The sequence below is a fragment of the Drosophila teissieri genome, chromosome 2R, assembly GCF_016746235.2.
Source record: "Drosophila teissieri strain GT53w chromosome 2R, Prin_Dtei_1.1, whole genome shotgun sequence".
Lineage (NCBI taxonomy): Eukaryota > Metazoa > Arthropoda > Insecta > Diptera > Drosophilidae > Drosophila > Drosophila teissieri.
The window spans coordinates 4,335,779-4,363,276 of record NC_053030.1 but is presented as its reverse complement, the minus strand read 5'-3'; the positions used below and the strand labels follow the sequence as shown (position 1 = coordinate 4,363,276).

Here is a 27,498-nt window from a genome sequence, read left to right as displayed (position 1 = left end):
TTGAATGCCACTAGCTGGGGCTGCTTTTTATTGCCATCGCACATCTAAGTGCAGCAGCTGTAAAATAAATATATATTTTTATTTTATCCCCCCTAGCTCGCGCCCGTTTCATTGCTTTTATTTGTTGTAGTTGCGAGAGGATATAAATTAAACGCATTAGAGTAGGAAACCGCAGCGATTTTCCCTTGCGATTTTCCCCGGCATTAATTCGCCTTTGCAACCGACAAAGGCACTTAGCGTCTCACTCCCTCACTTGCCCCCCTCTCTTTCTGGGTGTCCTCGCCCTCTCTTTCCAATCGAAGTGTATACAAAATTTAAATAAGAAACAAATCGAAGTAATGGCCAAGCCCGCACTCCTCCTCGACTTCTAGGTAGCAAATAGCAAATGCTAAAATGCTGTAAGAGGCAGTGACGAAATAAGCAAGGAAAAAAAGGAAAAAGCGCAAATTCCTGCCAGGCTCTTCACGTAATGAAAAAATAAAGGAACCCGAAAATCCATTGAAATAAGGTTCATTGAAGCATTTTTTGGTCAAGCAAATCAGAAGCAAAAAAGGAACCGACGACACGATACTGTTGTTAATAAAACATACTTTTCCCTGACAACAATATCAAGAGAATGCCATTCGCCAGCAGGTGAAAATACAACTATCTAATTGTTACTATTCAGCGAAAAGCTATCATAAAGGGATTAGCGAGTAACGAAAAACTGAGAATACAAGAGCATTAAACACATAATGCAAATAAAAAAGCAATAAACCTCTGTCTGCACCACAAACATTGTCGAACACAACATGTTTTTATCGCAGTTATTAAACGTAATCCACAGTGGGTGTATGTGCATCGAGGAAATAAACGGACATTAATTTTTTTTCGAGAAACTATTCGATATCCTTGGTAGCCCTTGGGAGTCCCTTGCTTCCTCGACTTCCGCCTTAGTGGCGAAGAGCTTAGGGCCAAGCTCTTAAACAGAATGACTAACCATCTTAATCACATCACAGACATCGGGGGATATTTGCAGCAGCTGGGGAACTACACGCTCGCCGACATTTCGGCAGCTGTCGGTTGTTTGCCACTAAACGCTTACAACCAGCGGAAAAATGCGGAAATTTTATATAATCAAATGGCAGCCCAAAAGCGCTTTCGTGGCCACGGGGCGGACGTCTCTACCACATTTCCAATGGCTCCATGGCTCCATGGCTCCAGGGCTCCACTGACTTTGCCCTTTGCTTGCTTTAGTTCTGTCTTGCACTTTGCATACAAAGTACCATTAACTACTGGCATCACTTTTTCACACAACAGCAGCTTTTGATGGGTTGGCGGTTTTTCCACACAGATTTCCTTTGTTTGCGGGCCAAATAAGTGAAAGCCAAGCTAACCAAGTGCCAAGTGCTTTGACCAGAAGTACTCCATTTGGATTAAAATGGGTTTGGTTTAACGTGTGTATACCAAACAAATGCATCCAAAAGCACTCAATTGATTCCTATTGCCGTTTCATAAATTATTATTTCATCTTAAACATGTGAAGGGTGCATTACAGCAGAACAAACTCATAGTTTATTAACAATCTTTGCACATATCAAATTCGTTCTATTAGTTTTTGGAGATATGCTCTGGCAAGCGAAGGGGCTTCCGTTGCAGTAGCTATGCTATCCTTCAAGGATGTCTCCATTTTCGAATCGGACTGAGACTTTGTGGTCGCGTCCTCCGATTTGTTGTGGACGAAACAAAAGTACAAGACCAAGGCAACTATTATTATAACACCGACCGTGGAACAGGCGAAAATGCACAGGCACTTGAGACCCAATTTGCAACAGCTGTAAGAACTGGCACTTTGAAGAGATTTCAGGGCCATAAAGGATACTTACCAACAGAGAGCAGATCCCACTAGTCGCAGACACATAATTGCTATCAGCAGGTTTTTCTTTTATACTTGTATAGGTTTTTTTTTGAAGTAAGTATGAACGAAAACGCTGTGGGATACTTTAGCATATGCTCAGGGGTAAAATGACATCAATTTAGGCAAAACAATTCCAATACTTAGGCCATAAAAATGATAGCCAAGTCCCCTCCAGTAGAGTAGGTAAGCATATTCTGGCTTTCAAGCAAATTATATTTTATGCTATTTTCTTACCAAATTCGTTCTTTTATTGTCGGCTGTACGGGAACTTCGTCTAAGGGTTGTGGACGACCTCCTTCAAATTGTCGTCGAGCGCCGCAGGAAAATTTACAGAAATAAAATGAATCGAAAAAGTAAGGAAAAGAATCCAAACGAAACGGAACAAAACATTCGAAGAAAATTTGAAAGGCAGGAGAAATGTGCCTTCTTGCCGCATAATCGAAATGTATTTTGGCTTTTTATTGCATTGCCAAAGGTAAGTCCGGGCCACGAAAACGGAGTTGGGCAATAAGGACCTGGGTTTTCGTGTGGGCGATAGCATCATTTTAACGCCTTATGGTCCATTTAGGTAAAAGTGCCGATTACGCTCGGCTTAACCAGAAATTATGACCTCTGAGCCGGTTTGCTGGTTTGGTGGCGGAACTTTTAAGCTGCTTCAGGTCCTTACTTATAAATGTGAGGCAGCAATCCTCAAGGGACAAAGAGTGAGCTTCACCTAATCTGCAAGGTGGGTGAATATCTTTGAACTTACTTGTGGGCGGGAAGTTTTCGTTTAGCAGATTTAATTGTTCATATACCGCCGCTATTTCACGTTCGATGTTCGCCTTGAGTTGGGTCAAAGTCCTTGGCTTGTTGATGTACACCTCAGATTTCAAAAATCCCCACAAATAAAAGTCGGGTGGCGTCAGATCGGGCCATCTTGCTGGAATTAGAAGTTACGCATTCGCTTTCTACGCACAATTTGCATCAAAAAATCGGTTATCATGGCTTGATATCGGTCGCCATTGACGGTAAGTGGCTTCGATCGATCGTTCAGGTGGAGTGTAGTTATCCATGGTTAATAACTACTTGAAATGAAGAATCAGATGTGGTATGACGTTTGTCGATTTGACAATGTAGGTCAAAGTTATTAAGAGTTTACGTGGGTCACATTTAGATGGTCCACCCTGTATACATATATGCGCTTTAATTTTGTACTAAAATGTTTGAATTTGTTTGAAGCAGATAAGATTATTAGGAAATGAAACAATGTAAGCCTTGTGAAGCGGGTAATCTGAGGACTTTGCACAGTATGGGCTAAAGACTTAAATTACAGGAGCAGCAGAAAATAACCGATTCTCAGAACTTGATACGATTGTCCCAAAGTGAAACACTAAAACCCAAATATCAATAAGGTAATGGATTACGTTTTTATAAATATTATTATATAAAAATATTATATTAATTTAAGTCATCAACTGTATCGATCACCAAAATGAACTCTTATTTAGATCTGTTCGTCTTTTTGGTTTGGAATTCTCCGTATTTTTTGGCCAATGTATCCTTTTTTGACTGACTGCTGGCAACACTGTTGGTGAGTTTGCCATAAATCACGTGTTGTATCATTTCAACCACGATGTTTAACTTTATCTATATGCATTTTAAGCCCAGCCTTTAATCCATTTTAGATAAGTCTTTCGGCAAACATTCGACAACCCCGAAAAGCCTCCACTCGGGTTGCCGAGAAAACTTAAGCATCAATTACCGAGCTGGTCACTGGTGTGCTTTATGTGGCAGCAACGGGGCGTATGCGCGATTTATTTGCATATGATGACCGGCATTGCATAAAAATAAATGAAAGGCAATTAAAACCATTTGGAGAGGCAATAACAAAATGTGGGCCAGAACAAATATAGGGCCGCTGTTTCAAAAGTCAGCCGTTTGCCTCTCAACAGCCGACAGCAAATAAATATTGTTCGACATTTGCGAAACTCACAAAATATTGCCATTATAATCCAATGATTTCATTTGTGATACTTTTGCAATTTAATGCCATTTGTTGGTTGAATTTAAGCCTATGAAAATTGAATTCGATTTCGTATTGTTTTCGCTTTGCTCCCAATGTTTGTGTTACTTTCAATGTGTGTACTTTAGCTGAAAGTTAAATTGAATTTGTATTTGGGTGTTGTGGATTTCTTCGCAATCAATTGCCATGACAAATGCTCCTAGTGTTGTTGTCGCCTGTTGTCGCTTCTGCTTGCAGTTTGGCTTGCATTTGTCATGTGGCAATGCTCTATTTTGGTCTAGTTGCTCTACTTGCTGTAGTTTTACCGGATAGAATCTTGTAAGCCAGCAAACCTCAGGTCCTAGCTACTTACTAATTAATTGTAATAATACAACGTTTTTACATTCAAAGTACTTAACTCCGTGCTTAATTTAAAGTCGGTAATGAAGAATAGGTAGGCAGGGTATAGCCAGTTCGTTGTGGACCCTCACAACTGCTGGCTTCAGTTTTTATTCCCGGAAAAGGGAAACGGTCTGTGGACAACTGCGCTACGCTGCGAATCTTGTGCATTATTGCGATTTTACACGCTGCTGCACTCGAAAATGAAACGGACAATAAGCTCCACTTGCCCACTGGGGGCAGAAGGGGCGTGGCGGGAAGAAAGGGAGGGCGGGAATGCAGCATCCAACCAGCCATCATTGCCACTGTCCGCCGCTAAAAGCTTTTTGATTATGAAAAATGTTCGAAACATATGCTCCAAACGACTGCGAAGCGTGCGAAGAAAGTCCTTCCCGGTCCTTTGATCCTTTTTGCAGTGCATCAGAGAAGTACGACTGCACGAATTACGTACCTAGCACATATGTGTTCTACACGTAGTGAATGTTGTGTAAGTAATCATGTTTTATTTGGCTGCAGCTTTGCCGGCTCTTCTCGTCCTTGTTCTCGTCCTTGCGGGGAATTGTGTATTGTGTATTGTTTATTGTGGCTTTGAAGTTTTTTAGTTGCCGTTGAGAGTGGACTCTGCTTGGCGCATTGTTAATGGCCGTGCCATTTTATTTCAAAATTAATAAAGTGGCCAGGCCAAGCTGGAGGAAATGGCAAAACAAACTCTCAAGTCGTTCTGATTTCTCTTTGCTGCTGCGAACAACTTTCAGCAAACTGTTCAAGTTACAAATGCATTTTTAATAAATGCTCTGATTTATGGGGCTTTCAATGCACTGGAAATAATCGCAACAAAATTGTAGACAACAAAATTGAAATAATTGTAAAATTATATTTTATATTTTATGACTGCTGACGTAATTTGTTTTTGTAAAATACTTAAAGGTTAATGCATATTATCATTTTTAAGGGACATTTAAGTTTTTTTGGGTACAGCTACAATCTACAATGTGCCATTAGGTACGATCTTAAATTAAAAACTAATTGAGTTAATTGGATTAGTTATTGACTAAGCTTTATCTATGATAAAAGTGTAATGTTTCATTTAATAATTTGCCTGCACTGTTGCTAGGTTTTATTTGATAACTAGTTTCCTAAATGTGTCATTACATATTCTTTTTAATATCAAGAATTCATTGTTAATAAATTGTCCTGCCTATTTATTCACAATGCTAAATACAGGTAAACTGTCATTTTCCTATGCGTCTATATTTTGTAGAGGGTTTTCTCTAGACCACCCACATGGTCACCCCTAATAATTTCCAATTTCCAGTGATTTCCCCACATGCTGCGTTTGCCGGTTGACGCCTGCTCATCATCGAACACATTTGCCACTTAGTGAGCAATTAGGTAGCCGAGTGTGCTGGGCTCATTATAAATCAACCAAAATCTCTTCCCGATGCGTTGGCCATCGGATCAGCCTGCCTGAAAGTGCATTAGCCTTTTGTCTAGGCGGAAGACCAACTCTGAGGGATGGGCGACATGCCAGTCCAGGAGTTCCAAGGGGACGAGTGCCGTGGAGGGGCAGACGCGTAATCGTAGATGCACACAGCACTCGAAGATACACACAGCCAGATACATTTGTCTCACTATTTTTAGCTGCCAACGCAGCGATGTCGTGAGCGGAATCGACGGGGAACGCGGGATCGTCTTGTGATATTTTTAAACGACCACATCGCTGCAGCGGCGGAGTCAAGTGCACCGAGTACACCGAGTTCTCCGCGCTGCATGGGCATCAAGTGTCCGGGGGCAGTTGCAATTGCAGTTGCTGTTGCTGTTGCTGTTGCAGTGGCCCAACATCGGACCAAATGAAGCCATTAGCTGGCGCGGAGTTGTGGCCCAAATATAGGCACACTCGCCGGGAGTTGTCTTCTCGCGGCGGACTCCTCACTCCGGACTTCCCACTCCCGGATGACGGGTGATCTCGAGTTTCACGGGTCTCCCAGAACAATGTCTTCTGTGAAGTGGCAAAACCATAGCGGTGCTCTACTAGTTTGTTGAACGTTAACAAAAAGCACGGTATCAAACTAAATATATTTCTGTCTATCTATGTCAAATGTAATTTACTTTAAAGAGCCGTTTTTTATGATAATATGTGCCACATTACATTATATATAAAATTATGTTATATATGATTTAAGTTAAGATAAGTTGTAAGCACAATGTCTTTAATGTGTTGGAGTATAATTATTGTTTTATTCTTCAGAAGCTACCAGAGGATATTTTATGGTTATTCCCCTCCTACTTTATGTTGGGGAGGTCAATTATTGCCGTAGGCTCGGTTCATGTGTCGCATTCGCGTCCTCCTCCAAGAGTTGCCAAAGTTGCAAGTGTGTCTTTGCGGCTTGGGGATTCCCGTCACGATTTAGCATTTTTCATCAGCTCAGCGATTTTCATGTCACGTTCGCGCTGACAAAGTTTTCCCGCCCGTCCTGAGCGCTTCCACTTACAACTTGGGCTTATCCTGCCGCGAAGTTTGCGCGTCTTCTGCGGCCATATAACTGCTGTTCCACATATATCCTTATCCGTATTTATATAGGTATAATTCCAGTATTTGCTCCATCTTGCATGTAGCTTGTTTGTTTGCTGTTGCAAAGTTTGTCAGCTTGATGTTTAATTGTTATTTTGTGTCCCTCAACTCACTGTGCGCTTGTGAGCGTTTGGGGCAACTTAAGGATGTCTGATTTTATTTCGAAGTTGTTCACCAAAAGTTGTCAGCTGTCTGCAGGGCATAACTTTGTATCAGATTAAACTATTCTACGGCCCTTTAAGTTTACCTTCAATTTCGGTTTATGTAGCAAATTTCTGGCTCAGAAAGGAATATATAAAAAAGATAATTGTTTTGCAAATCTTTTGAGTAGTGTATTTAATAAATATATTTTGCGAAAATTCTTATTTGTATCCGTGCGAGTTGGCTAGACATATTTGGAAACATTTATTTTCCCACATTTTTCATAGAATCGATAATTGGTTTTTGAAAATCATTTCTAAAACTATTCAGTGTTCTAAAGTGTTTCTATTTTTTTAAAGAGATATAATGTCTGAATTTGCGAAGTCCATGTGTGCCTGATCTTGTATCTGAATGTCCGTGCCAGTTACTTTGTATTTGTGTCTCTTGTTTAGTCATCTGCGCTTTGTTGCCCACTAGTTTCCATATTAAATCGTGCTTATGTGTGGGTGAGTGCTTAACTAGCAGCCGCCAAACAACAACCACTCCTCGCAAACACACACACAAGCATTGGCACACTGAATGCTGCTGAATCCACTTGCGAGCGATTTGAAAGCGTTATTTATTTGTGGCACAAGCGACCATATTTCAAATGCACACCGCACCACCGAGCCACCGCACCACAAAACGGTGGTGCCGCGTCACCGGCACCACCATCGCATTCGCAATCGCCAAGTTGAAAAGTCGACAAAAATATACGCAGACATCGCGCACACACAAAGCCCGTGGAGAAGGATTTAAAACTTAAGCTGCTCGAATTTCGAATGCCCTGGCAAAAGTTTGGATTCAATACTTTATGAGAATTATAACAATATTTTTACTTATTATGAGACCATATATTTTCATTCTAAGTAGTAAACTTACAGTTTATTTTTGGGGTACTGAAGGGCTCCTAATATTTAAATCACCTCTTTGCAGGTATTACTCTAAGTAGTGGTTTAATTCAAACAGCTTGTTTCTTATCTGAAATATTTTCACTAGTGTTTCTTGTTGGTTAAAACTCTGAAATTGTTATCAGTCTACGATATTCTTGGTTAAACTGAATTCGTATTTAGGGGCTCAAACTGACTGAATTTTTAGAGATTCCACCTCCGGCGAATACTCTAAAATTCCCCTCTCGCCATTATAAGCACCCCACGACTTTTCGCACTTGCCGCTGTTTGTTGTCTTTGCATTGTTGCATTTGGGATCCTGTTTTCCTTTTTCCTTTTTTCTATATTTTTGGGTTGTGTTTTTGTTTTTACAACTTAACGTGTGTCGCACAAAGGTGCACTAACTTCCAGTGTGTGTGTGTCTGCTATCACACGCTTGCAACGCTGCTGTTGGCTCTTGATATTTGGCTCAGACTGAGCCACGCCCCCTCCCTCCTCTTGTCAGTCACGCCGCCCTTTTCCCTTGTTGTTGTAGGAAATTTATGCGCTTTCATTTTATGAAAAACTTTTGCAATAATTTCTCAAAACGTTTTTGTGGTGAATTGAAATGCGAGAAAAACATTTTGCGGATGGCGACTAAAAACTTGAGAAGAACCTTGCACCCTCGCACACAGACACGTGCACGAGCACTCACACAACACGCACATGTGAGAGGAAACTAATACACTTGCAGGCGAAAGCCATTTCTTAAACACACACTGTACACTGGGAGAAATAGCAAGAAAAGTGCAATAACAGATAAAAAGATTTCAGCAGTGGAATACCGCACATTAGTTCTAAATTAAAGCTCTATCAAAAATTACACTTAAGATGATTATGATTAAAATGAAGTTCACAGCTTGTCTCAAAATATTTGTATTAATTCTTTTCGACCTGCACATTTGTATGCCCCGCGTGTTTCCCAGTGCAGACGAACCGGGAAATAATTTTTTGTGCATTCCTCCAGGCGAAATGACGTTTACTACGCCTGCCAGCGAAAAAGTTTTCGCATCTTTTGCCGCTGTCGCTCTTTTTGGCCCGGAGCTTGGGGTTTGGTCTCTGGGTCTTGGCCAAACTTTAATGAAAAGTTTTGTTAAAAACTTTTGCGCGCTGGAAATTTCAACGCTTGAATAGGTCGCTGTTGGGGATTTTTCGGGGCGGGGGTGGTCCAACTGACATTAGATTGTTTTTGGCCGCGGCTCCATGGCCAAAAGTCAGTAGCATTCGGTTGGCAAAGAGGAAAACAGCAAACAGTCGGCGGGGCAAACGGTATCAATTTTGCTATTGCAGTTGCCGACGCTTTCGTCTTGCACTTTGGAATTATTTACCTGAATAAACATTTGGTATTTTAATTACGCATCTCTGGCTCTTTTCTGTTTGCTGTGTGGTTCGGTGTGGCGTGGTGGTTACGTGCCACATAATTGAATTAACACACAATTTACGCTACATTGCGCAAACTTCGTCTGTCAGTGGGTCCTTTCTCCTTTCTCCCTTCATACAGTCCTCCCTCCTCCACATATTTTATGTGTTAGGGAAGGGGTCTCCGGGGTTTTCCGGGGTTTTCCGGGGTTTTCCGGTGTGTCAGCTTGTTCTACGTTTAGTTAGCACTGGCCTCGTGTTTCAGACTCCCTGTGGCAGGTCTTCTCCTTGGGCTTTTTCTTGTAAATCATGCCTCAGCAAGTTTGGTAAATCTAGCAAGTTCTTTGAGAAATGTTATTCCGTAGTTTAACGACAGTGTTTCTATTGAAACTTAATTGTTTAAACTGAAAGTTGGTTGGCTGAGTATTGATTGGGGAATGCTGAGTGGAGTGATATTGGAAAAAGTAATAACTTATGAAATGAATTAGACATGCATGTGTTTAATATACATATGTAATCAGTCTGCCAGTCCGTAAATAATCTAGTGTTTGAATTGAGTTTGATGCGAAACACAAATTGTGTAACTTGATTCGGTCCAACTCGCTAATTGGTATTTCATATCATTTCCGAAGTATTTCCCGAGGTATAGTCACATGGGCGGCAGCGGAGTGCGATTTGTGTCAAGGGTCAACAGATTGAAAATTGATATAGCTGCTGCCTCTGCTGCATTTGCCTGTGGCTGAGTAACGACTTGTATCTGAAAACTTTCCTTGCATCTCAGTAGACTCGTCCTCTTTTCTTCGATTTCTTTCTCGGTGAAATGGCTTGTAAATACATCGAAAATGCCGCCACTTGAGTTCATTCATACCCAGGAAACCAGACATCGGCACATGCAATAATACGAGATATATGTGCCTATATGGCCGGAGTGGCAGTACAAGTGTGGGCATGTTGTACATGTGTCTGCTCGACGGGCTTGACTTCCACGTAAATGCGAGATGCCAGTCTGGCCAGGGGAGGGCATCAGCATCACATGTGGCTCATCTCCGGCCCATCTCGAATCCTATGGGTAGGTAGCCGGAGACGAGCCGACTGGGCCTTGTCCATTCCGTCTATAAATGCCCTTGATGAGGAGTGTCCTACACATGTAAGTCGTTACAAGGATCTGCAGGAGATGGAAAAGGGGCCTTCTTCCTTGAGGAAGAGTTGCATTAATAAATGTTCACTTTGCATCCAGTAAAATATAGCGGCGACTGCATAACTTACTATAGTATCATTCAAAATGAAGCAGATACGATGTTTGTCTATTACAACTAGTTTGGGTAATAACTCTTTTCGTCAAAGTTCCAAAGCTTTCATGGATTTAAAATAAAGCTATTCTAGTCATTTACCTATAAACTGGGCATTTTTTCTACTTCACTTCAATTTCTAAATCTTTAAGCTTGCAAGTCTTAAACTCGTAAATTCCTTGAAATCGTTTGTCACGTTTCGCACATAAAAGGATTTCAATTTTCCAATGTGACAAAAAGGCATTTGCATACGGAAGAAACCGTAGCAAATAAAATCAAATTTTATCTAGGACTCAAAAAGTGTGAATCCAAAAAAAAAAAAAGAAGATTCTCCAGCTGTCATTTTGGCTTTTGGTTTTGGCTTTCGCGCTTTTTTATTAACCATAAAATTAAATCAATTCGTGAATTTAATTGCCGTCGTAAAAGGAAATAACTTTGGAATATCAAGGGAAATGTGAAAGTTTCTCGGGAAGCGAACAAAAAAATTTGAATCAAATGAATATATTTAAAATTGACATTTCCTCGAGGAAATCAATATGGAAAGGCATAAGAATTTGGAAATTCATTTTATTTAATGCAATGATTGTTTTCATTTTAGTTGAATTGATTGCTTACAAAATCATTACAACATTAGATAGTAAAGAAATAAATATTTTAAAAATTTGCATAGACAAGTGTCTTTAAAAGCTATCCAATTGTGGCTTTTGATTTGATTTAATTCCCTGGCTATTTATGGCCATTTTTTGCTGTTTATTTACGACCAAGCAAATTAAGTGCATTGATTTCAATCGCCCAGCATCAAGAGATGTTTGCGATCATAAAATTCTGGCTCGTATGCGTTTTTATGGTCCATCCTTAGGGGACAAAATGTATCCTAAATATGTGTTTGTATCTGCATCTGCATAAGTGGCATGTTCTCTTGATGTCCCGCACTTCTTAACGAGATTTATTTGTAGACAACAGTTGGTGGCTGTGTTTTATGGCACAACAGCTACAGAAATTCATCAGCCCAAACAAGATTCCATCCTGGGAGATGCTATATAGTATGCCGACCAGGCCAAAAATACATTTCATATATGTGCGAGGCAGACATAACACCAAAGATGAGTAAAAAGTACGTACATTATCTACCAGAATCAGAATCTGAATCAAATTCAGCATCACAATCAAAAGGAGAGAACGAAAAAATTAAATTGCATTTGTGTGTTCCATCCGAAGAGGCGATGTCCTTTGCCCACCTCGTCCCCCCCCAACGGAAGCATCCCATATCCATGGGATGCATTTATTATGCGTGTGCATCTGTGTGTTAGTTAAGCCCTACATTTGCACATTAAAAGGCGAACTGTGTTCGGGTGTTCGGGTGTTTTGTTCCGCGCAGTTTGCAGTTTTGAAATTGCAAAGTTCCTAAGCCCTTAAAAGGTCTGTTTAAGAAAGCTCAAATATATTTCCAAGTGTCGTGGGGCTGAGGGAAATAAAAGCCGTACGAATTAACTTAATATCTAGGGTTTCTATTTGGGGAAACAGAAGTACTTTAACTTATTCGGGCGCATTGTCTTTTAGTTTAGAAATGTTTCTTCTCTGAAATGATATTTTAAGACAAGTATCAAACTATGACTATATTTCAAAAATTATTTACAGAACTTGGTTCTATTTCATCAGAATTTTATATTCCATATACATTCACTTCAGGTTCCAGCTTTCTGTTTCAATAGCTCTTCAATTATGTTCCCTAAAAAAGCTTCTCAAGAGATTCAACAAAACTGAAGCCGAAATCATTAGAGATTACAGTGCCCCATCCCGCAGTATCTCCCCACATTCTTGCTTGTTAGACAGACCCAACGAAAACGCCCCAGTTTCAATTGATTTTATCCATAGTGAAATCGATCTTCGACGATCGGCCAATGTATATTCCGACCAACACCCATTAGCAAAGACCAGAGCTGTTTGCCCGAGTCTCCGAGTCTCCCACTTGGCGGGAGATGGAACGATTTCGGCTGGCCCATTGCCAAATGTGTGTGTATAGAAAGTAATTAAGCAATTTCAACCCGTTTTGACATTTCCAAAAATATGTCAACGAGTTGAGAGAGTGCGAAAAACATAAAAGTTCCCGAGGCAATGGCAAGCTGATGCCGATGGCATTTGCCGGGCGGGCTCCCTGCTCCAAGTTGCTAGTTGCTAGTCGCCAATTGCCAGGTTCCTCCGCAAAATACATAAGTTCGCTTGCCAAAAAGCCGAGCAGATAGTGTTATTTTTACGCCGGAGGAGATGGGAGATGCCATCTAGCCAGCAGTTCGACGATCGGGCGGCCTTCCGCATATACGTTAAGCACATAGAGGTCTAAGTATAGCCGTGTGGCCCGATCTCCGCCAGCTTCGTGCGCCTGCGCCTGCGGTCCACTTGGAATGGATCATCGGAGCAGAGACAACACACCGAGAGTATTTTCGGCCAGCCATGTACCCGGCTATATGGCCATATATACGGAGGCAAGACAAGAAGACGAGACAAGGCTATAAATATGTACATAAGGAAAGTTCCTCAATCCGATCCGATCCGAGCCGGTACAGCCAGAGCAATATGCTCGTACAACAAAATTGAGAAACAGAGGCAGAAATAAGAATAAAATACAAATACAAATAAAAAAATAAAAAAACAGATGAAAAGAACGCAAACGAGTCGTCAGCGGGCCGAGCAGCGCCAAGAATTAATTTGAGAATATTTTTTGCATCCTTTAGTGCATTACCGATTCTGTTGTCGACCCGTTCAGATCGGCACTAGTCCGGCCAATTGCTGGCGTATTGTTTACATATACACTAGTTTATTAACCCAGAAAGTCAGGAACATCCCGTGTGGTGCTCGGTGCTCCGCAAAAACCCTGGACAAAGTCTCCTTGAAAACGATTTGGAAAACATACCAAAAACTCCCCCAGTTTGTGTGCCGTCGTGATCCTGTCAAAATATCGACCTAAAAAGTTACTTTCGGATTCTCCGAGAAGGCGGGTTAGCCATTATTGCTATTTATGGAGAGCATCGAAAAAATGCTATAAATATATCCGATCCCGACAGAAAGCGAGCCGAAGATTTTAATATCGCTCCCTGGCCAAACGTGAGTGTGCTAGTGTATTTTTTATGGCGCGAATGAATAATACTTACTTGCTCATCGCTATTTTCGTGTTTCGGAAATCTGTATATAATGCCCACACTTATGTACTTCGCTCTATACAAGTACTTTGACAGAGGATAAGAAAACTTCTTGCAGAAGAAAGTTTTCGCTTCTTCATTCTTATTTCCTAGGGCCACAGTAAATTTTAAACATTTTTGTAGCATGTAACGCGTTTTAGTGGTGAATTTCCCAGACCCAGAATTTTCGCAAATTATATAATGTTCCAAGTGGCATGTCATCTTCCAAACTAAAAGTTAAGACAGAATGAAACCCTTCCAGTTCATTCCAAAACACGTGTTGATTCAAGAACTATAAAAAATTGTAATACAATTTTAACGAGGTTAAAGAATTCTTCAATTTCTTCTTTCCACTGCACATTAAAGCAATGCAATTTGCATTTAATAGTAAAGGCTGAAAATATTTTTTAAGGATAATGATATCTGAGAAATAAATATTCTACCAACAGCTTGATAATTAATTTCAATTAAAGTATGCAACATTAATGGCTATAATAGCATTAAAATAATTAGTTACACGATACAAGCTGATTTTGTGGGACACATTTGCCCCACTGAAAAATTGATATAATTTAATGAAAGTGCATAAAAATGGTGGGCAGTGCATTTAACTGAGAATTGAACACAAAGGCCGCTCAGCAAATTGCTAATTAAAATTCACGATTGCCATTTCACCTGACACGTTGACGATTTTCATTACAATTCGATTATGTTTCGTTGCAGTGAAATTTAAATGTTAATTGCCAAGAATGTTTCAACAAATTCATTTCTCATTAATGTTTCTTTTTATTAATATTCTGTTGCATGCGATCTACCAGAAATGAGTTGTATTTTTAGTTCGACGGTGGAGATTCGGAGTTCATGATATTCGAAAAAATGTAATTAGTAATTATAATTGATTAAAATCAAAAATGCATTGAAAAAATGGCCCATCCTGCCTTAACCAAATAAATGTATTTGTATTTATCAGATTCTAAAAGTAGAATTACTTATCAATCAACGCAGCTAAAAATAAATAAGCATATAGGGATATTACTAATTTAGTACGGATTTTGTACATTCAAAGCGAGAATTGAATGTTTTTACAGCCACAGGAGCAAGTTTCAACAGAAAGTGTTAGGATAAAAGTCGCAGAAGTACTTTTGAATATTTCCTTGTACCAGGAGTCCTCCATGTGGCTTTGAGGCAAACATTTGACATTTTGTTGTTTCGCTGTTTGTTGTTTTGTTGTAAAAACACACTCGCACACATGGCCGCATTTCGTCGGCTCCAGAGAGCGCTACACTTAAGGCGTCCTGGGAAACGCCTGCAATCTGCTGGCCGCGAACTGCAGATTGCATCCATGTGCCAGGCGACCAAGCGACCATGTTACCATGTGCCGCCCGACGCCCCGCATCCCACATCCTGCCCATCGAGGGCCCAACTCAGCGTGGGTATTGCCGCTCCGGCTGCTTCAAGTAGGTAGAAAGCAGAGAGAAGAAGTCTGGAAGCATGAGAAAACACCCGGAGGAACATATGCTGCTGGGCTTGACCTGACCCTGCCTCATGTGTGGGTCTCCGATTTAATTTTAGGCACCTATATAACGCGTGTTTACACTGCAGCCAGAACACAGTCGCCGTCTTCAGTTCGCGCCGTCAACTCCTCGATCGGATCGAGCTGGGCTTCTCCAGGAGCTACTCCGCATTTTTCGGGCGAGTGTGGTGCTGAAAAGTCGCTTAGTCAGGGATCGCTTCTCGATCTCTAAGGGATGAGCTGAGCCCCAAAGCCCCAAGCCCCAAGACCCAAGCTGGCCATGTGGCGCGAAGTATGCGCATAAAAAGTCAAACAAAAAGGCGCAATTTTATTACGGGCAACCCACACCGAAACAAAACAAAAGCCACCCGAAAACAAGAAACAAAGCAGCAAAAAGTGAATTTTTTGTGCAGGCGCGTGAAAGATGCAAAACGAGAAAAAAACATAAAAACAAAAAACAAAAAACCCAAAACAGATACCGAGTTGAATCCGGATCCGAATACGCGGGGAAAGGGGTTTCCCAGTCACATATAAACACACTTCAGTGCGCTTAAAAATTGCTTTATTGCAGTTGGACTATAAAAACGCACGGCAGCGGACACCGCACAACAAAAAGAACGAGCAGGAGTGGGGAAATAAAACGAAAGCTCTTAAACGGAAAACAGGAAAATTTGCATGCCACAAAAATAAGCATAAGGATTTGCCTCGCACAAAGTAAGCAAAAAGCAAAAAGGAAAAAGGAATTGCCCAAATGCAACCACAAAAGACTGTGGCAAATGTTTTGCAGTTTGCTCCTTTTCCCTTGCAATTACCGTCAGTCGTTGTCATTATTCAGCAGATTATATGGTTTTGCTTATTCCGGACCATCATCATCATCATCATCATCGGTAAGTTAGACAATCCCATAAAAAACTGTCCCTGTGAGTGCCACCAAAACTTAGCCACGTTGTGCGAAATCCAAAACAAAGACCATCCCATCATCAGCCTTTGAGAGTTCCATGCTTCCTTGCATTCAATAGTATATACTCAAGCATATGGAATGTAAAGAAGTATGGAGCGAAATCTGGCGAGTCATCGGAGTTGAAACTAAAAGCGCATTTGATTGAATCGCCAGTTACCATTTCGGGGTAAAATAAAATGTAAAATATGCCACTATCCCCCAAGGAAATGGCGTATTATAACATAAAGTACTGCAGGGAAATATTTAAACCAAACCCTGAATAAATCAATTAATTAATTACACAAACCTTACAAAATGTATTGAGTTTTTCTTTTAACTACCAAAAGAGTTCACTATTTACAAATATTATCCCATAGGCATTAAATGAAATGAAATACGAAAATGTTTGAATACCAAAAAGTCACCCACACATTCGATAGATAAAAACGGAATAGGCAGCTGAATAAATATTAAATTTGAACATCAATTTAAATACTTTGGTGGTGAAAAATGCAAGTGAACCACGCTAAAAATAGCAAGTACGTAAGCAATTCCATCGACAACAAACATTCGAGATATTTTGAAAAATATTTTCGTGTATTTGAAGAGCACACACATGTGGGCCCTGGTGTATAAATATACACATGGGATTTTGTGTAATACGGATCGCATTTCGCCTTCTGTCCGACGTTGTTTAAAAATAAATCCATTCGGACATTGGGCGTTTAGTTTAGTTACGCGGAGTACGGGACCCGCTATTAAATAACACTCGGGTTTCAGACCGCGCAGAGCCAGTTCGAATTGCAGTTAAGCACCCGGCTGCCTGTGCTCCGGGCACAGTAAGCCCTCGGAACAGGAACATGTGGATCCATGTGCGCCAAAGTGGATTTACCAACTTGAAATTATCGCCGAGCATGTGGCGCCATCCAGGGGCGGTGGGCGGCACCTCGGTGGCTATAACTTAATGCAATTAATATGCAAAATCGTGACACTACTTCTCCCCTCTCCCTCCCCGTAACGCCTGAAACTGCGGGATGGAAAGACGACGTGCCCAGCATGTGCAGAACGGTGCATATGCCATCCTCCTCGCAGCCCTTTTCCTTTTCCCCATTTTCCATTTCCCATTTTCCGGCCCGCTTTCCCTCAGCTCTGCGAAGCGCATTAAGAGCAAAGGCAAAGTGCGCTAAATTGATGAGCGTCACGTGCGTTTTGCTCACTCGGTGCCCGCCCCTTTGCAGCGGTGTCATCGGACGAGTGTGGGCGTGGTCGGCATCAGTGCTGATCGGGCTAATGAATCGGGAGTGGAGATATTTAGCTCAGGCTTTTCCGTATAATGGAAAATATATTCTCAGGCTAGGCTCATAACCTTTGCGATCGTATCATGAGATTCGGTATAATATTTATTTGTAATTTAAGCAAAATCAAAGAAAACGTTCATGGCATAAGTGAATCATACAGAGGATTTTCCACATCAATTTTCTATCGAGGCAACCCAGACTGCGCAGAAAAACTTTCCCATCCTAATTCGATTTTACTCGAATCTAATAAATGGGGAGCTACAAAGAAATTCATCTCCTTGTCTAGGTCTGCTAAACTAGGCTTAGAATCGTAGTAGAGTATATAATATTTCAAAAATTATTTCTTTTGAGTTACATCTATAGATACGAAACCTTTATAGAAACGATTCAGGTATTTAATCCCACGATCTTGCTCTAGTTCTATAATGTCTTTTTCTTCATGAACATTCAGACATTTGTTTAAGTATTGTAAGTATTCAGTATTGTATATAATTTTGCATCTACTTTACTGCATAGTTTACATAGTTTCGAACATCACTAACTGGGCTTTCCCCGCTGCCCCAGCATCCCACATCATCCCATATCATCCCATCTGGTGGAAGTGGAGTTGGGCTGCTCTGTTTATATTTGCTGCTCCCTGCGCGGCGGGGGAAAGTCTTGAAAGTCGTAAAAGTAAACAGAGCATGTGGTGTACTCCATGGCAGTGTGCTGTAAAGCGCTTAATTTTTTGTTGCCCTTCGCTGACTCCAATTTGGGGAAGGTGAGAAATATGGCGCTCTGGCTGCCGCCGCTACTCCATTCCCGGGCACACAATATGTATGCGATATGCTGAGGAATTGTGCGGCGCCTTTTAAGGCATTGCTTAAAGAAACACTGCTGTTGAAATAATACTTAAAAAGTACGGCAATAATTTGACCCACTTTTTGGGGCAACCCTTTGGCCCCCGGACATGAGGAATTTTGAATGGCAGCCGCAAAACGGCAAATTAGTTTCAATTAAATAATGTTGTTGCAGTTTAGTTGGGCGAGCGGAGTCCATTGAAATAGCGGCCACACAACAGAGTACACACTTGGCTCATGCATAACGCAAATGCTGAAAACGCCGCAAGGAGCCACATCGGCATCCTTGCCAGTTTCGTCCTCGTGGTGGTCCCAGCATGTCCACGCAATAACGATTGCGGCCATAATGCCCATAATGTCCTCATAATTACTGCCCACTCACCCCGCTCTTCCTTGGGGAGCTTCAACGTCCTGCCTGGACCGAGGACGCGGGTCTCCGGACACAGGATAAAGGAGGAAGGACGCAGGACGCAGGACTAACGTGTTGACACTGCCTGGCCTGTGCAATTTGCATTTAATGTACGCATTGTTTTATTAATTTTGAGTGTTCTCATTAAAACTCATACAGCGTTCGTGAAATTAATACTTGTGCTGGAAAAAGTGAACCCTTAGGCTGTTCAAAATAAGTGAAGAACGACGGAGTCGTATGATAAATAAATTTTCATTTAATTTTTTGGAAGGAAGGACGTGTTGTGAAAATAATAATCTAATTGAAGAATATGTGTATGTCGAATGGAAAAGCCATACAGGAACTATAACAGGACAGAAATCTACTCGACAGCTGCGATTATATTTATTAAACAAAATAGCACATATGTACGTTCATTACTCACTTTTAATGTATTTTAGTACTTATACTAAAACAAGAGAGAACGCTATAGTCGAGTTTCCCGACTTTCTGATATCCATTAATCAGCTAGTGGAAGAGCGAAGGAGAAATTTGAACTGGGTGTGGCAAAAAGTTTTTTGACAAATCGAGAAAAAATTGACAAGACTGACAAAAATGTGAAAAAATAACATAACATTTTTCAAACGTTTGGGCGTGGAAGCTTTGGGCGGTTTGTGGGCGTTAAAATGGGCGTGGCAACATGGGTCAACAAACTTGCGCTGCGTCTATGACTCCGGAGTCGGCATGCTTAATCACAACATTCTAGCTTTTATAAGGGGTTCCTGAGATCTCGACGTTTATACGGACAGACAGACGAAAGGACATGGTCGGATCGACTCGGCTATTGATCCTGATCAAGAATATACATATATACTTTAAATGGTCGGAAACGCTTCCTTCTGCCTGTTACATACGTTGAAACGAATTTGGTATACCCTTCTACTCTGCGAGTAACGGGTATACAAATGTAGTTCAAAATTGCAAAATAAAGTGCATGCTTCAGACCAAAAGTAATCATTTCTATAACCACATTTAAAAAAGTAATCTCGAATCTATTCCATTTTGAGTTCTACCATGTCTGGCGAGTATCTCCTCTCTTATTTGTGCATATATCAAATTTCTATTACCCGAAATCATTTATGTCCGAGTTCACATGCATAAATTAACAGATGCATTTGATGAAATTTAGCATGCCAATGCCGCAAAGGGCGGAGGGCTGCAAAAAATTAAATTAATATTTATTACGCACATTTTGGTTGATTTGGTTTTGCACTTGGCTGCACCTCTCCCACGGACCAGACATGGACATGGACATGGAAACGGAAACGGACAGGGACATGGACGTGGACATGCAGATGAACATGGACGTGGAACATGGACAGCTGGCATAAATATTTAGTTGGGACAAATAGCAATGCTCGACATCGTAACATCCAAACAAGTCGCACTCGAGTGTATTTGTTTTTATAAATTTATTTACTCAATACTTGTTGGCCGGCTGACTCTTTTTAATATCGGAGAAATTTGCATTTGGTTTTGTGGTTTTGTAATTTGCATAAATCAATTCGAAATTATCCACTGCGACCGGTATCGCATTTCTAATTATGTTGATGGCATTTTTAGTTTGTTTAATTTATGCAAATGGAAGGAATGTGTGCGTGTTTGCTAGAGTCACTGATTAATTGTTTGTGGCGGGTTAATTATTTTTTACAATGGCCCAAAAGAACCCGCGGGAAACACGGACCCTGCAAGTACGCAGTGCGGCAGTAATTTCCTTTTGTTGTTCAAGTGCCAATTTAATTAAGCAATTTAAAGCCCCTAAATATTAGCAATTAATATTAATGCGACCGCATAAACGCTTGCGGCAGTTTACACGATTTAATTATAGATTATGGCATGCTAATAAATTATTTAGGGCGAGACCTCGAAGGTTGCGGAACTTTTACACCACTTACTTGTAGGGGACACTGGATTCGATGAAAAGTATGTGAGTCTATATATTCTTGATCAGAATCACTGACTGGGTCATCACTGGCCAGTTAAGTTGGCAGATTGTGGAGACCTAGTGCCACGGTTACTATAACATAATATGAGGTTTGACTTTCAAGATTTCAACAATAAAGGTATGCATGTACATTTGCTTAAACAGTTTCTTTCAGATTGTGTTCCAGACAAATTTAAATAAAATTAAAATCAAAACCTGGTTATAGGCATGCTGAAAATAAATATGTGCCCCAATTACTCACGAAACGTGGAAATTCGGTGAAATTGACTTGGCATTCCATTTGTATTCCAGCTGTATTTAAGCAAAAATAATTTATTTAATAATGCTTATCCCTTTTGCCAGAATTTTATGTTTAACTTGATGACGTTGGTAACGAATTAATCAATCATTTTTTCAATTCCTCTAAACTAGACATAATTTGAAATATTTGCATGCTGCTCATGCTGGAATCATCCCATCGTGACAGCTCTAGTTTATTATGCCAATTAAAAGGACCTTAAAGCTAATGCGATTTGCGTCCAACAAGACGATATTGTGCCATGATTACGCAGCACAGTGTTTCCTCTTAATTGGAATCATCTTTTAATTGCCATATTAAGCACGCTCGATAAGTATACGCAGTGTGGTGCCCACATGCACACTCTTCGCTCGCATCCTGCACACACACAAGCACAATGCCAAGCAATTATGCATGAAGACGACATTTAGTTGAAATTGATTGCTCACAAAGCGGACACAGCTTCCAACCGAGCAGCCGAGCAGCCGAGCTGAGTCGGTGCATCCTTTGAGGACTTCCAGGTGTTGAGATGTGTTTGCCTTTGTGCGTGTCTGTCTGCACTCAATTAAGCATCTTGGCCATCGCAGCTGCACAAATACCTAAGTGCACAGGATTCCGACGGCCTACACACATTTGCCTACTGCATTTGACAGCCGTTGGCTGGGTTAATTGATAAACTTGGTCCCGCAAACTTTTCTGCCGAATTGCAAAATATTCTGACATTGGACACTGTCATTGCACATTAAATGGCGCTAGCATTAAAATATGCGATCACGCACGAAAACACAAAGCTATAAAGCTTTAAGGGCAGGGTATATATTTACCTGTTATTATTTTTAGAAAATAAGCTTAGAACAGTAAGTATATTTTGCATTTTCTATTTTATTGCACTTAAGCTAGTGCTTCAAATTTCGAAGTAAAGTTCTTGAAAGTCCTTAAATTTCACAAATTTCCTTACATACCTATAAACAAATCAGTTACTGATATTCCCCCCTTCCAAAATATTCCAATAATCCGTAACAGCCAATTTCTGCTTCATTTATTCATGCATGCATGTAAAGCCAAAGAAACTTTACCTCTCAGTTCAAATTGGAAATAAATCGAAATGCTTGACCCGAAAATAGGAGAAACTCCATTTATTAATGCAAAATCGGAAATTTGTGCTGCGTTTCCTGTTTGTGCGCACACGTGTGCTTTTGGTCGAAGGTCCTGCAAAATTCAATATCCTTCAACGGCTTCATTTATTACGATGGTTATGTGGAGGGCGTAAATCAAGAGCACAAATGGCATGGAATTAATAAATGAGTCCACACGTGATGAAAATTGTGCTTCATATACTTTGATTATTTTTCTGAGCACATTCTCTGGACGAAACACGAAGAAAATGCCCATGCTGCATGTTTGGCCCTTCTTCATGCTCGGTACTTCGAATTTATTTGCTGGTTTGTTGTGCAGCCCTTTCATATTTTATGTTAATTAAATTTGTTGCCCTGTTTTGTTGCAACTTGAAACCAATTACGCAGGATGTGAGTGGGCGTTCCCATACTGACAGTCTGCTATGCTGCTTAATTCCTTCAACTCTAACTCCTGGTTGCAGCTCGTTACTTCGTTACTTAGTTTTGACATGCTGGGCGGGTGGAAAGCGGCGGAAAATCGTGGAAAACCGTGGTAAAGCGTGGCGCTGGGGGCGGGCTCTCCAAGCCGTGAAATAACTTCCGTTGCAAATTTCATTTTCGTTGCACACATTTTTTATTCACACAAAATGCACAATGCAGACACATGAAATACAAGAGGGCAACTGGGTGCAAGCATGTGTGTATGGTGTATGCATGTGTGCATTTTAGTTTGAAAGTTTGTTACCCCGTTTCGGTAATGAATGCGTTTTAATGAGCTTCAAGTTATGACAGCAAATAAGCTGGCAATTGTAATATGAGCCCCGCTCTTTAAGCTTCTCAAATAATAATTGAATTGGCAAGGTTTTCTAAACAAAACAAGAGAGAACGCTATGGTAAAGTTACCTAGCAAGTGGAAGTGCGAACAAGAAATTTAAAAATTTGATCATTTTACATAAGCTGGGGCGTGGCAGTATGGAGCGGTTTGTGGGCTTTATAATATATATATATATATATTATATATATACTTTATAGAATCGGAAACGTTTCCTGTGGCATTAAAACTTATATATAAATTGGATCCTATGTTAAATAATAAAAATATTTCCGCTCTGTTGACATGAAACAACCTAAATTTGAGTTTCAGAAAGTTTATTGAGCCTTGGGCCATGCTGAATTTGTTTGAATATGTGTAGAAATGTCGAACAACTTAAATTAAAATGACTTTCAAGTTTTCTTTATTTTTCCCTTTGCTTGCACAATTTCACCTTGTTTTTCAGTTGCCATCCAAATGAGACTTTTGTGCTGTCATGGAAAATGAAGTGGTGTAAATAATTTGAATTTAATACTATTTACTCTCGTTGCTGGTGCCTCTCACCAAAGTTTGTAATTATTTTCTTACTTCGTTTGCCACAAGTGTGAAAATCAGCACAACTTTTTCGTGTGAAGCCATTTTCCTTGTTTTTCTCTGCGTTTTTTGTAGTGCTTCATTTTTATGTTGCCCCAGGACTGTCGCAAAAAGAGAAGCAAAGTTTTTATGATTGCTTCGAGATTGGGAAGGGTTGTTCCGTCCGTCCATTAAAAATGTATGGAAAATAATTTCGTTAAATATTCGGTATTCTGTATTTTGTGTATTTTTCCACCTTCCTCCGTTTGTATAAGAGTGGGACTGATGTTGGTTTGGATCTCGGATAAGATGGAGAGACTTTCTCTCCACTCGATTGGTTTTTCCACCAGCAAAACGATCAGGTGGAGACAAAGAGGCACCACCCAAAATTGAAGTTATTGTAATTTTTTGGGAGAGGAAATCAGTAAGAGGGAACGAGAAAGGGAGAGAGAAAGAGAGAGCGAGAGAGGGAGAATTGTGGAGGGGTGGCGCATTGATAAGAACGGATGTTCGTCGGAAACCGGTTTTACAGTGATCTCTAAATTACCGTACCCACATAACTATTAATAGTTAGGTAATAAAATGAATTCTGTTTTTAATTATTACTTATTATTTTATACAAAAAGTAATAATTAATTTCATAAGCCTAGAATAAACTTGACAGGTATTGTATATCTTTATATATACATATGTACATACAATAGTATAATTAATATACATATAAAACATAATATAATAAATTATTATATTATAATATTTTTATATGTATATATATGTATATATACTTATAATAATACATAATACATAGAGTACATATATCGGCCTTTGCCAGTTTTGAATTAAAAATAGTATAAGGCTGTTTCCACCACATAGAGCGAGCCCTGTACTGTTACTTTTTCGGTTATTACGGGGCTGCTGTCTGCTTTCCGGATTTCCCATGTTTAGACTGCACTGACCGATTGCAGAGTTCACACCGAATAGGAATATATATTTCTTTTAATAGAACAATGGCTACAATGGATGATTTCTTCCATAAGGTGCAGCGGAAGCATCCCACCATTCTGGACGACTTGCGAGCAGTCTTCAAAAACTCGCAGAGCGATTCACCACAGCGTTCAATAACTCTATCCCAAATACGTGGTAAGAACCTCGAACTGTTCATCCAGGTAAAAACCATTACATTTCAACCGTCATTGCAGCTGCCTACACTCAACGAACTGGCCAGGACTTTCCCATAAAGGGTGGCACGCGAACTCAAATGTGTTTCGTTTTGACAATCCCTTATGTTGCCTGTTTCACCAGTCAAATTGGCACCTTGCGATTTTTTACCATTGACGTGAAACAGGAATAGGGGCAAATTAAAAACAAAGTCTAGTCACTCCGTGCAATTTCTGGGTACTCATACGATGTATAGCAATATCTAAAAATACCTAAAGTGCTAAAAATATAAATTAACAATAATGAAATAAATGAGATAAGCTAAGAAACTATTTTGTAAGTGCTGATTATTTTGTATACTTACATGACCTCCGACATTTTTTGAGATGACCTACATAGTTCACTATGCGTTGAGACGGCTGATCAAGCCAAAACCGGTATTTCCGACCTACCACGAATATAGCAAGTTATGCTGACTTATGAAGAATGCGGAGCCCCAATAACTTCTCCATAAATTAGTGACATCAGCTGTGATCTGAAAGATCTGAAAGAATAAGTCCAGTGGAGTTTTAATTATTATTTCAAAGCAGATACTACATACTAAATTATAATTCCTTTTTAGGGTTATCTACTTAGTGACCGAGTTGGGGTATTGGTAAGATCAATCCCTACTTGTATAAGCAATATCTATTAGTGGATTTGAATACAATTCACCAAATCGATAAGTATCGTTTTATTTTGCCACTTAGGAGAAGTTTGATGAAATTCCATTTGAACGAATAACTTCGATATCCATGTGTTTTAAAACTACAACAACCAGAATAATTTGCCTATCAAATAAACGTTCGCTTGGCCAGGGGCGACAACTTGCAATTCCAATTAAAATGGCAAACGCTTCGGCTTTTTGGGCTGCGACTGCCAATTGTAATTGGGGCCATGGCTGCAATCAAACGGCGACAGCAAACAGCGTCGGGAAAATCGGAAAACCTCAGTGAAAACCAAGGGTCGAGTGACAGCGTGTTGTTGACCGCCCTGCGCTTGCACATCAAATCAAATGTATTTGCTGCGGCAGCTTTGTAAACCAAAACCAGCAAAAAGTGGGGCAGCAGCCAAGGCAAACAACTAATAGACCGAGCTGAAAACAAACGAATTCCGAGGTTGCAGCTTCAGTTTGGGAAGCACTGGAAACCTGGTGTCTGGTGAGTGGCGACTGGCGACTGGGGCCACGCAGTCTCAGAATCGAGGGACCCACAGCGAAGCATAATGAAACTAAATGCCTGGGCGAAGGAGCAAAACCCCAAAACAAATTCATTACGGAACTACACCTCAGGGGGTGATAATTCGATTCAGCGAAACTTTGGTGATTATTTATTGCTTCATGCGGCGACTACGACTTTTCCTCTGTGCTACCGGGTGGTTTTTTCAGTGGGGTTTCCCTAGTTTTGCCGGGTTTCCCGTCGCTTTGGCCCAGTCCCTTTGGTGTTTTGCTGTTAGTGTCATAAAATGTTTTGTGGCCCAAACTCGGCGCTGGAACTCATTATTTTGTTCATTAACACTTTTTTTGGATGCGTTTTGTCCTCATTTTACTATGTTTAGTTTTGGCTTTTTTCCTTTTTGTTTTTGTGGCTAATGTAGGTATAAAAAGTTAAGCTGAGATAACTTATCCAATAAAATGCATACATTATTAAAAATCAGTGAAGTACAGCGTATCCACTTGTTTTATTCCTTCGTTTTATAATTATTTTTGTTTGATAAAATACTGTTCTGTAATAGGTATTCTGGCTATATTTTTGATGACAGGGTACTCACAAGTCTATCAATCAAATTACCGATCTCTTCATATATCTCGTGATATGGACTTCCTCCAGGACTATTAATTTAATTTTCCTATCTGGGTTTGCTTATTTGTGCTTTCAACTTTCCTTTATTTTTGTTTTTTCCCAGACATAGTTTATTTATGTTCCTTAAAATATACATACTCGTAAGTAAAAGTTGCACTACATTTTTTGAACATTTTGTTTCTAGTAAAAAGAAGCGTTTCTGACCCTAAGCCCTGTATATATTCTTGATCTGCCTGTCTGCCATCATCTTCTTTCCAATTTCTATAGCTATGCAGAAAAATTTTAACGGCTGAGTATCGGGTATCTGGTAGTCGAGGAAATTTTCTAAAGCGCACATGCCTGTTTTTCCATTCAGTTTTTGTTGTTCGCTCTTAGTTTTCCATGGCCATAAACATTTTTTATGCCTTATTAGGGTTTGTTTTCGCTTTACTTTCTGTTTCGTTTGTTGTTTGTGTTTTGGGTTTGTTTTTGTGCTCTTTTTGGGCCGACTTATCAGTGGGCAAGTTGAAATGTTGTTAACTTTTACTAGCTGCGGTTTTAATTCATCAGGAGGAGGCTGTTTCGACCACCAGATCCTTGCCTTTGTGGGTTATGGCACTTTGCTGAGTTATAAAAAGCTATCGAGGGCGCAGGATTTTATGTTTCAGGGCCAGATAAATGTGTTTATAGCGTAATCTTTTATTTGGGCTCTCCTGGCAAATGCGTTGGGCCGCATCTCATCCCACATCGAGTGTCGTTTAATTTCTGCGGTCTTTTGTTTCGGAGTGCCACTGAATTGGCTCCTCGGCTGGAAGGGAATGTTTATGACACGCATACGCAGCGTGGGACGTAGTTGGTAGAGATTTGTCGTGGGATTAGACAAAACGACGGGGGCTGGTCATTAGGCAGACCAGCTAGCTCCACATATAATGCTGGGAATTAGAAAGCTGAGCGGTGAGATAGGGGCCTACCATTA

General features: G+C 40.3%; 2 protein-coding genes across 4 annotated transcripts; one reads left to right on the top strand and one right to left on the bottom strand.

Annotated features, from left to right (window-relative positions):
• Positions 1 to 1,520: 1,520 nt before the first annotated feature.
• Positions 1,521 to 9,746, bottom strand: LOC122614278 (protein midgut expression 1). The gene is made up of 2 exons (XM_043788816.1): positions 1,866 to 9,746; positions 1,521 to 1,814 (listed from the first exon to the last, which is right to left on the bottom strand). Exons 1-2 carry the CDS (start codon positions 1,898 to 1,900, stop codon positions 1,577 to 1,579), a joined length of 273 nt encoding a protein of 90 aa, XP_043644751.1. The 5' UTR covers positions 1,901 to 9,746; the 3' UTR covers positions 1,521 to 1,576.
• A 3,624-nt stretch (positions 9,747 to 13,370) lies between these two features.
• LOC122613067 lies at positions 13,371 to 24,976 on the top strand. 3 transcript variants are annotated; one of them, XM_043787046.1, is made up of 3 exons: positions 13,371 to 13,711; positions 24,548 to 24,684; positions 24,744 to 24,976. In XM_043787046.1, exons 2-3 carry the CDS (start codon positions 24,552 to 24,554, stop codon positions 24,893 to 24,895), a joined length of 285 nt encoding a protein of 94 aa, XP_043642981.1. In that variant the 5' UTR covers positions 13,371 to 13,711; positions 24,548 to 24,551; the 3' UTR covers positions 24,896 to 24,976. The 3 variants fall into 3 exon arrangements, with proteins under 3 accessions (XP_043642981.1, XP_043642979.1, XP_043642980.1); XM_043787044.1 differs by lacking the exon at positions 13,371 to 13,711 and adding an exon at positions 16,815 to 17,173 and having other exon boundaries at positions 24,582 to 24,684; XM_043787045.1 differs by lacking the exon at positions 13,371 to 13,711 and having other exon boundaries at positions 24,435 to 24,684.
• Positions 24,977 to 27,498: the final 2,522 nt, after the last annotated feature.